The 11,325-nt window shown below is 35.5% G+C and overlaps 2 protein-coding genes across 2 annotated transcripts in view; one reads left to right on the top strand and one right to left on the bottom strand.

Annotated features, from left to right (window-relative positions):
• The window catches only part of LOC105625715 (E3 ubiquitin-protein ligase RNF19A-like), a 9,364-nt gene extending 2,678 nt beyond the window's left edge, over positions 1-6,686 (bottom strand). The window contains exons 1-7 of the mRNA XM_012207042.1: positions 6,524-6,686; positions 6,300-6,442; positions 6,002-6,191; positions 5,565-5,876; positions 5,357-5,501; positions 5,145-5,281; positions 4,919-5,016 (exon numbers count right to left, since the gene is read on the bottom strand). Coding sequence (XP_012062432.1) covers positions 4,919-5,016; positions 5,145-5,281; positions 5,357-5,501; positions 5,565-5,876; positions 6,002-6,191; positions 6,300-6,442; positions 6,524-6,686 — 1,188 coding nt within the window. The remainder of the gene's footprint in view (positions 1-4,918; positions 5,017-5,144; positions 5,282-5,356; positions 5,502-5,564; positions 5,877-6,001; positions 6,192-6,299; positions 6,443-6,523) is intronic.
• LOC105625704 lies at positions 2,311-3,799 on the top strand. Its single transcript, XM_012207031.1, has 3 exons — positions 2,311-2,430; positions 2,533-2,766; positions 2,846-3,799. Exons 1-3 carry the CDS (start codon positions 2,311-2,313, stop codon positions 3,797-3,799), a joined length of 1,308 nt encoding a protein of 435 aa, XP_012062421.1.
• Positions 6,687-11,325: the final 4,639 nt, after the last annotated feature.

Raw genomic sequence — 11,325 nt, 5'->3', positions numbered from 1 at the left:
TCTCTCTCTCTCTCTCTCTCTCTCTCTCTCTCTCTCTCTCTCTCTCTCTCTCTCTCTCTCTCTCTCTCTCTTTCCCTTAGAAGTTGCTGAAAAATGGCAGACACTAATCAAAACTAGCTCTAATCACGCGTCTAGATTCTTATTAGAGAATCTTTATTAAAAATCATTTCATCTTTGTTGCTTATTAAATATTAAACAATGATAAATGATGTTCACGGCGTTGTTAATCGATTCTTTTTGTACGCACTTAAAATAAAATATATGTTTGAAATTTGATAAAAAGCGAGAAGGAAAGCTCTAGTGCAGCCCTAATGCAGTAATAAAAAAACAAATCTAAGAAATCCAAGCACAAACAGGGAGGAACAAGGGCATGCCTAGCAAGCGTGCAATGCGTGCATAGACGGTTAAAGTCTGCAGAGAGGCAGTCGAAGACTCATTATACTTGAACCTACTACAAATGCAATGGAGTCGCAGCTTCCTAAGTGTTAGTAGAATTCATTAAAACTGTCTTCTTATTGCGTTAGAAAAAAGCTCATAGTGTTACAAACGTTAAAATTCAAGTGTAGCTAAAACCTCGTTAAAAATGAACAAAATTTAAATTTAAAAAAGAAGTTTTGAAACTTAAAATCTTTACTGCTTAAAATCTTTTTTATTATTGTATCTTTTGAACCTCTTTCTGTGAGTTTGATCATTTTTGCATATAGAAAACTACAAGCTGAATGGGAAATTTTTTTCTCACTTTGTGGATCTGTCACGTGCCCCAAAAAACTTAAACAAATTTTCAATTATCTAACGTGAAAGCTTTCCGCCTACAAAATGATTTTTAAAAATGTTCCTTAGATTTTACTGCGCTTTTATTACTATGAATTATCGCAAGTTAAATAAAAGGAGCATTTTATTGATTCTATTAAAAATCATCATAAAGTTTAAAAAATAGATTTTTAAAGTTAAAACTTGTTCATTATACAAAGGGTATAATTGCCAATTTTTTTAAACTTATAAAGATGTGAAAGAAATGACGTAACGCTACGAACTTTTGTGCTAACTCAATATTTGATAATTGTTGAGTTTAGAAGCCTCTATCTCCGATCTTGATAAAATTAGTCTGATTCGATGCGTTAAAGTTGACAGATATTCAAGTTAGGAAATCTGTCACATCAATGGCAGAGGGTTAGCAAATTCACGAAGCAATGAATTTGCGTTTTTAAAGCAATGAATTTGTGTTTCTAAAGCAGAGAATTTGTGTTTATAAAGCAGAGAATTTATATAACTCTCTATGCCATTAATATGACAGATTTCCTAACCTAAATATCTGTCAACTTTAACAATTAATATCTCAATTCGCGGGACTGAGCAATACTTTTTTGCCAGATTCCTTCATTTGCAAAAACGTGTTGAATGAGACTAATTTTATCATGATTGGAGATAAAGCTCCTAAATTCAACAATTGTCCATATTTTAACATATATTTTGCATAATTTCCCTTTTTTGTCTTTTTTTTAACAATTAATCAAAAATCCCTAGGTACAGATAATTATATGTGCACTTTTGGGATGGTACACTTTTGGGACGAAATTATTTTTGCACGCGGGCGCCTAATTCTTTTTGCACACTTCTGGGGAGGAGCAGAAGGAAGAATATTGATCGTGAGTCGGGAATAGACATGCGCCCGAGTCGTGATATCTTCCTCGCCCCACCCTATATCGGCGGCAGAACACCAAGCCCAAGGTAGGCGATAATGGAACATGCGTCGCATTGGTCAGTACTGAGGTCCACGTCGCTCCGTGGCAATTAAGAATAATAACGTGTGCTTGGTGCGCCTAGATAAAGGAAGAAGACTGATCAATCCGGTCGGTTGGTGTTCCAAGGGCGTGTCGATTAAAATAAAAAGACAATTATTCTCTCCGCCCATGCTGGGGCATCGAACTACGCCAACTACGGTCCACTCCAAATCGGCGCAGAATCGGTGGACGTAGCCGGGAAGAGGCAGCGACACGTAACGAGGCTCATTCAGCGACGGTGATTTCACGGTAGCGAACACACGTACGCATCGTTAATAATTAACGTGTATACGCGTGTGCGTGCACGTCGCGTGTGTGTACGTGCGATAATTTAGCTACGTAACGTCTCCCACTGTATATCGGGGCGCATCGTCATTTGGCGGAACACATGCCTTGTTAACCGACTGAAGTCAGATAGTTGTGTGCCAAGCGAGAGGATCATCAGAAGCATCGCCTAGCCGCGCTAGTGGGATATTGACGAAGAGAGATAGGGGAAAAGAGGAGAGTGAAGAACAAATCAGAAGAAGTCATGTCCGACTTGGACGACGAGACCGACACTTCCTGCGGGGAAGAGCAAATTGTCTCGGATTGGGAAGTCCGGAAGGAGTGGCTCGAAACTATATTATCGAAGCACTACAAGGGCAAAGCGGTTAGTCATGTAAACAAGTGAAATAGAGATTTATATTAATGATCGCGTTAGATATATATGTGATAGTTAAGGTCTGATTCGAGCATTGAATGATTTATTTAGGTTAAAGTCTTAGAGTTTAACGTAAATTCTGGATGCACGACGAGCGAAAGTGTGCTGAGCGCTATCACCAGCGTTACGGTAAAATATTTAGCAGCACTTACAAGTATAACGAACAAGCCGATTGATAGATGCAAAACGTCTCTTATCATAAAGCAACTCCCTAAGGATCCGTTTAGCCGCTTTTTCGTTACAGAAGGCCAATTCGATCTCCGAGAAATTAAGTTTTATACGCAGGTAAGGCGATAGGTAATCGAATAAGATTTGAAATTTTTTCCTGTTTGATGATTTTTTATGCTGTGCGTTTGTATATTAGGTGATGCCAGATTTGAAGGAATTCAATGAAAGACAGCTAGCGAAGAATGATAAATATGAAAACAGGATCACGCTACCAGTTCCAAGATGCTTTCACGCTCATTATAGCCCTGCAGGCGGAACCGATGAGAGTCCAGTGCCACCGGAATCAATGCTAGTATTGGATAACTTAAGCGACGACGGTTATGAAAGTGTTGAATTTTCGAGAGGATTAACATTAGATCAAGCAATGGCAGCGTTAGACGCCATCGCCCGGATACATGCCCATTCCCTGTCGATGAAGGTCGTAGATGGACAATCTCTGTCCGAGCGTTATCCATTTCTATTCCAAACGGCAAAAGCAACGGATTCGTACCAGCAACTGGTAGAACGCGGTTTACCGCAGCTGGCGCGCTTCCTGGAGAGTAGACCAGGATTGGAGACGGTTCTCGAGACTCTGTTAGTTCTACGACCTCGCACTAAAGATATTATTTCGGCTCTTCTCGCTCCGGAAGGTCCGTTGGCATTGATAACTCACACAGATTTTTGGAGCAATAATTTGCTTTTTGGAAATAGCTTTTCAGAATCTACGAAGTGTTACATTCTTGACTGGCAGATGGTCACTTATAGCCGACCGACGAACGATGTCGCATTGTTGTTGGTGAGTTCAGTGCCTACCGAATTACGGCGCAAATATACTAAAACGCTTTTGGATAAATATTGGGACAAGCTGAATTGGACGTGCTTACATCTTGGCCTAAATATCGTCAAGGATTTAGGTTACACCAGAAAGGATCTCGATAAGGACTATAGAAAGTCCCAACTATTGGCACTTTTACTTTGCATAGGATCGGTGGACGTCGCACTCGGTAATCCCCTTACGGAGCAACGACTGATTGACGTTCTCGAAGATCTATATAATGATGGCGTACTAACAGATGAAGCCATTATCGCAACAAACGAAACTGATTCTTAATCATCGCTGCCACGGTTAGCGTATACACCGAAGAATTAATATTTCTGTCAAGGCTGACTAAGCGAAAAATTTTATGTAAAGCAATAGATAGCCCGTTTGTAGTTTAAAGACGCAATTTTTGTGTTTTCAACCTAAAAGAAGCTTGAGCTAGCAACATGAATGCCGGCATCGAAGAAGATAGTTGTAAAGAAACATGTCGAAAGAATATAGACATTAAAAACTACTCGATTTTGTCTGGTTTCGACAAAATACTAATTACTGTAAAACGAGCGAGACAAGATAAGTCAAGATCGATATGCTTAGAGAATACGATAAATGTCTTAGTTATATATTAATGTATGCTTTGACAACCTATCAACTATTATTCCTTAAAAGCTGTAATATTTTAATGACTATTCATGCAAGACTCACTTGCAATTTGATGAAAGTCTCAAAAGTAACATAAAATCGAAAGCAAATTTCCTGGAAGAAGCTACGTAAAAAAAATTTCTTAATAAATTTCTTAATAGACGTAAGTTTCTTCAATGTTCAATTCGGTTTCTGCTCAGATAAACTGCTAATAGACGTCTTTAATGCGCTGTGCCAAGTCGTTAAAGATTTATGCAAGTAGTTGTGATACAACATACAATTATTAAGACGGAATCAGCTAGATCCGTGATTAATGATAGGACATATATCAAAGTTATAGAGTATTTTCGAGATATACATATAAAACAATTACGTTCCATTTGCCCATATACATCCCGTGATAAACTTCTTCCGATAATTATTTCAGCGAACGCGCTGTTTTGTTAATGCTATGTATACAATTATTGTACTATCCATTTTCTCTGTATAAACTATATGGATAAAATATACTTCGATGTTATCACGAATAGTAAATAAAGTTCCTATTGCAATTGATACAGATGCACTTATCTTTTTTCTTTCGATCACAAAAATTTACACGAGCAATTATTTATTTTTAGTATTTTCGTAAGACGAGAAATATTAACAAAACATTTAGAATAAATAATGCTTAATCATGAATATTTACGCAACTATCTATACGTTAGTAGCTAACTTGCAAACATTGAAAGTAGCACATTAATGATTATAAAAAATATTTAATAAACTTACTGATGCAGTGACTCCCCCTGCGATAAAGGCATTTCTCTTGTGCTTGTTGGCTTTCTCATATCTCGTATACAATTTTTGACCTACCCATACCGGTATACCTTAAACACAAAATATATAATGTTTGTAGTAACACATTTTTTTCGATGCTATATATATTTACACTGTAAATATATATATTTATGTTGTCGCAATATATCTGTTAATATGTTAATAATATATAACCAACCTATAATCATAGCTGGAAATGCTATGCCGGCGACGAGACCAATCCCAATTGGTGCTCCCACCAAAGTTCCAAGTTGCCAAAGAATCTTTTTCTTTCTGGACCATGGCTTTTTACCCCAAAAAGTGCAGCCAGAAGGACTGTAAATAAAATAGAAGAACGTATACGTTTAAATATATTTGTTGTATGCATTCATATAACTTTATTCTAAATACCTAAGATAATGAAGATCACTAATCTCTTTCATACAAAGCCAACAAAATTCAGCACCGCAAACTGCACAAGTCATATGGTTGCAACTTCCATCGTCCATTTTGACGATTAGAACTTGACATCTGGGACATGGTTTTATATCATCTCCTAAACAGATCATAAAGTTTAAGTATAATGTTAGTTAAATAAATATTAATTCGTAAGACTTACTGTGTTGAGAATCAGTTTGACTGAAACTTAGAGAAGAGCTGCGCTCATAATATTGAGATCGTTGCGCTCTAGCAGCATCGCACGTTTGGTTAGGATGCCACCGTGCTTTACAATGATAGCAAAAATACGAATCGCAGCCTGGTCGTTCGCAACGTAATTTTGGACATGAGGCGCAACCACTAGCAATTACAGCAAAACTACAATCTGGAGCAGGACACCATCTTGCATCAGGCTCTATAGCGAGTACTCTTCGAACCATAAAATCTTCATATTTCTCTAACTGCGTTTGATCATTCAAAATCATCCGAATATCTATACAAAAATGTAATACGAAAGATTGTAAGTGATAGGAACTTTTGAATCTTATAAAAAATATTATAGGATATGAAACAATGTTAGAACAATATAATTGTTATGTATATTTATAATATACTCACCATTTGGATGTAACGGTTCTGAACACTCAGGACAAGCAATATTAACTCTGGATTCAGAGATTTCCACTTTCAGATATTGTTGAAAACAATCGTAGCAACTGCGATGATGGCAAGATTGAATAATAGGAAAAAATTCTACTGGCAATTCGGCCAAACATAATGGACATTCCATTAATCCATTTTCATTACTCTGAAATAATAAAAATAAAATTTAATAATAAAAGCTTATTGATAAAAAAATCTGTGACTTTTACTCAGCTTATTGAAATGTATAAATGTTATTTCGCTTTATAAATACCTTTCCTGCAGAAGAAAGCACAGAACCTTTGCTAGGAGCACGCTGTAGGTCTATATTATGAAATTGGAAATGGCTCGAACCGTTACTTACTCTGGCCTCTCCTTTTTCAACATCTGTTGCTCTGCCGCTTGCTTGATCTTTGGCTGTAAAAATATTTTTTTATTTTGAAAAGTTATGCTCACTTTCAATTATATATATGTCAGATTAATAGAACTTGAAGTTACCTTTTGCATTCCTATTACTTGCACTAGGAGTTCTTGCGATGCGTCGACCAATAAGCGGACTGGAATACAATAATCTTCGCAGGGAAAATCGGGGAAATAATCTCCGAGGACGAGGTGGTGCACCATTGCAACCACCTACGCCATTTTCGTTTTCTTTAAACATTTTGAGAGAAGTATTGGGAAACGTTACGCGTTGCTAGACAAAGAAGTTGTCATAGTTTGCTTCGTAATGTTCAGAATGAATACGTTCTGAAATCATAATAAACAATTATAATTAATTAGGGTAAAATATTAATTAATCAAATAATTAATAAAACTTTTATGAAAGTATTGAATTATATAATAATATAATATATTAATTTGTAAAAATCGTATTTCGATTAAATTATTGTACTATCCATTTTCTCTGTATAAACTATATGGATAAAATATACTTCGATGTTATCACGAATAGTAATACATAGGGATAAAAAATAGTATTACATAGGAATTAAAATTCATGCAGAGGATCCGATAAATAAATACAGCTGTTCAAACAAAATTTCATTGAGATATTATACTGATTAATATGCTGTTTTCTTTTTTATGTATATTATATAGATACAATTACGTAAAATGTGATACACGAAATATCGAATCTATTAATTAACAGCATGAATAGACTTTACAAACACTTGGTACTGTATGTGTGACCGCAGCAATAACAATGATCTCGCTTATTCATTGTCGTTGTCATTCATGTGATTCATTGCAGAGATAATTGAGAATTTAATGAATATCATGTCTTCATTCGCGAGACGTTGGAGAAACATTTATACTCAGACCGCGTTATATTTACAGATGTATATCAAGGTGTGTTATAAAAATAAAACCAATGATCGAATACAATAAACTGAGCAAAATATGCATATATAGGAATAAATTGTATGAATTATGTCGAAACTACTTTTGCCGACAAGAATTTTGAACATAGTCATAATATTCTTTTAAAAAATAATATATTTATTGTGAATATTACAAAAATATGCAATACAAGTTCTGTTATACTTTCGTATTAAATATTCATATTAAAGTTTAAATTAATTTTTTTAATCTTCGAAGACGAAAAACTCAAGTGAGTTAACGAAAATGACATGTATGGAAAATATCTAATCTATAATGTCCATTTCTATATGTATCAATGTAGATTAACTTTAATTTAGATTTAATTTATTCGCATTAATTTTCTACTTCTTGACTAAACTAATTTTTCAAGTTCTATTTTTGTAGAATTTACAATTTACATTGATAGAAATGAACATTCTGACAGATTTTATCTGCTACGTCCGTGATAACTGATCTCATAAATTTCATATCTTCGAAAGAATAGCCGAGATTTTTTTTTTCAGCTATAATATATGTGCGCGCGATCATCTGGTATTTTTAACACGTTATTGTCAAAACGATTCGCCGCTTTCTCCGGGAAAGGAATGATGAAGTTGAATCGCAAACGCACAAACGCGATGGCACATCAACGATTTCATCACGTCTATGGGACACATGAATTATGAGTGTTGCAATATTTAAAATCGACATGCACGATCTGCAAAGGAGAGATCATATTCCTGCAGACTCTCACTCTTTGCGATATGTATATTTTCCAGATTGCATCACGCCTCGTTATCTTTCATAAACTGGCCCTACTGATATAAAATGCATATTATCATGTGCTGAGCATTAGTGAAGGATTATTTTCCTCATAATGTATTACGTTACACAATTGAATGATGCTTGATCAAACTTGAATGACTATTAAAGCAAGGTCTGCTTGAAGATACTTAGACAACACAGAGTCTCAGGACATAAAACATCTTTAATTTCTATCAATGTAGTTTAATTTTAATCTTGGTTTAATTAACTTTTTATCTTTTCTAGTTCTAAGAATTAAAAAAAAATTAAAAGCATAAGTTGAATTGAAATTAAAGTTAATCTACATTGATAGAAACGGACATAAGACGTTCTTTCAGCTTACAAAAATGTTATTGAAATGTCTTTAAGAGTCTAAGTCTTATGTTTCGATTTTTTGGACTTTGGATATTATTGACAAATTACTATTTATTTATATATTCACAATTCGATTTATCAAAATTTTTTGAGCTAAAACATTGAACAAACAATATGAAAGATTAATGCGAAACACAAATAAGTAATATAAAATGACGATTAATATTAATGAGACAAATAATAATATAAATTAAAATATTAATATAAAATATAAATAAGGCCTCACGAAAAGGGAAAGTTGTCTCTTACAACAATGATGACGTCACCCATGTATTTTCTTATTTCAATACAGAATCGCTATCATAAAATTAAACCAGCTTTACATACTTTCACATTCGTTCAAGACAAATTTCCGCGGATCAATAAATTTAAATTCGCTAATTCATAAAAAATTACTGCTTGATTTGTTATAATCGGAATTAGCCGCACAATCGGATCGGAATTAGTCACGACGCAGCTCGTTTGGACATTTCTATTGCGACGATTTAAACGTGGTATCGTCCATCGCGGGAGAGCTGTCATCAAAGACGCAGCGGGAGATCACAGCGACGAAATACCGTCACGCGGACTGTCTCGAATCTCGGGATCTCGCGTTCTCGTATCGAATGATTGCTACTGATGCGTGATCGAGCAAACGTGCGTACGTGCGACAGAGATGGTAAAAAAAAATATGCTGACAGACTCGCACTTTCGATGATTCTGTTTACTCGTCGCTAACGTGCGTCAGCGAATGCCGCGGGCTGACGGAGTATGCGCTTATTCCTTTTTTTTCGCTCTCCAACGAGAGAGGTGCTCGAGATAAGGCGCGGCTCGTGAAAAATCCTATGTCTTATCTCCGTTCGCGAACGCGCCTCATGGCTCGTGCGCCTAATGACTGGCAAATGCAAAAGTACCGAGAGACCATGACTCGATTTCTCCCACGACGGGCAATGCGTGCTCACTGTTGCCGAGGAAAAACGTACCGCCGTGCTGTCGAGTGCAGGCCAGTCGATCGCCGAGATAAGCACGGCTCGTCGAGAATCAACCGGGTTGTATAAAACTGACCAACTATTCGCACAATTTGTTGGTTAAGGATGTTCACTTCGACACAACAGCTGACTGCTCCGATTACGACGGCATTGCGGAAAGAAGTCTGAAATAGATTGATCATTGAAGTAGATCGCAACGATCACGACTTTGACACACGCGATAATGGCGCCACCTGACGGCGATGATCAACATTATGCGTAAACGACCCGCGAGAATTTAAAACTGCGAAGGCGACGCGAACCAATACAGCAGAATGATTGCATTTAGCAAAAAAAGCAACTTAGGAACTATTGTAAGATTTTTTAATATAAATAGCAGCTGCTATTTCCACTGAACGCAATCAATTCTTCACATTTAAAAAGGTTTTTTTTCTACTTGTTTTTTTTCTTCAATCAATCGTATTTTCTTCAATCATATGAAAATTTTTGGCATATCAAGGATTTATTTATATAAATCCTATTGTTATAAATTTAATTTGAAAAGGACTTTTATCTTTATAAGTTATAAATTAATTTAATATATTCGTGGCAATTGAATAATCAGTGAGTGCACTACAAGCATATGTGAGAGGTGTAACACAGACCAGAGACCTAACATAAGGAAAAAAAATTAATTTAATGATGATAAATAGCTTGAATCGACATGAAGATTAATTGCATCGCAATAATAAATCAATTCAGTAGTTTGTATCGATGATCTTGTTTTCTTTATATGCAAAAATGACGTCTAAAACAATTATTTAGAATTGTGTTTACATGCAGTATGCCATCATATATATGTACACACACACACACACACACACACACACACACACACACACACACACACACGCGCGCGCGCGCACACACGCACGCACGCACACGCACGCACGCACGCACACGCACGCACGCACGCACACGCACGCACACACACACACGCACACACACACACACAAACAAATAATATTTGTAAGAATTTTATTTTGGTTATCGCAATCAGAAAGAAGCATTAATATAATACAAGCTGACACAAAAATTGGTTTTACTGACAAATGTTTATATGAATTGATGTATACACATCACATTTTCATTTTACATAATATATCTTTTTAATTTCTAATATATATTAAAGAAATTAAAATATTATGCGTTATTAGCGTGATACTTCCCGTAAATTTTACAGAAATTATAATTCTAGAATATAGATATAACATAAATTTACAAATATATAACGTATAAATATTTATGTAAAACGAAAATGTATACTCCAATCTATGTAAATATTAAATCATTAAAATTATTAAACTTAGTTTTTACGCACTTGTATCAGTCACATGTGTTATCGATCCTCTAATCGTGAGAATTGCTGGTTTGAACGCTAAAACAGGCTAGTTTGATATTGAAAATTGTTACAAAATATTAAAATGCTTTTTCTCAGTGCACCTAGACCAGCAATTCGAATGATGTATCTACGCATCTAATCTGTGTTGCTATAAGTCGATAATTAGATATGAGATTGATAATTTTCTCATAATGTAAAAAACTGGTTCAATTACTCTGATTCATCTGTACACACACACACACACACACACACACACACACACACACACACACACACACACACACACACACACACACACACACACACACACACACACACACACACACACACACACACACACACACACACACACACACACACACACACACACACACACACACACACACACACAACACACACACACACAACAC

The sequence above is a fragment of the Atta cephalotes genome (genome assembly GCF_000143395.1).
Source record: "Atta cephalotes unplaced genomic scaffold scaffold00001, whole genome shotgun sequence".
NCBI lineage: Eukaryota > Metazoa > Arthropoda > Insecta > Hymenoptera > Formicidae > Atta > Atta cephalotes.
The sequence above is the reverse complement of the archived record's forward strand: the minus strand, read 5'-3'. Positions and strand labels throughout refer to the sequence as shown.

Coding starts and splice junctions, on each gene's coding strand:
- LOC105625704 (XM_012207031.1), top strand. CDS start 2,311: ATGTCCGACTTGGACGACGAGACCGACACTTCCTGCGGGGAAGAGCAA. Junction 2,431..2,532: donor AGCACTACAAGGGCAAAGCG/GTTAGTCATGTA, acceptor TGATTTATTTAG/GTTAAAGTCTTAGAGTTTAA. Junction 2,767..2,845: donor AAATTAAGTTTTATACGCAG/GTAAGGCGATAG, acceptor TTTGTATATTAG/GTGATGCCAGATTTGAAGGA.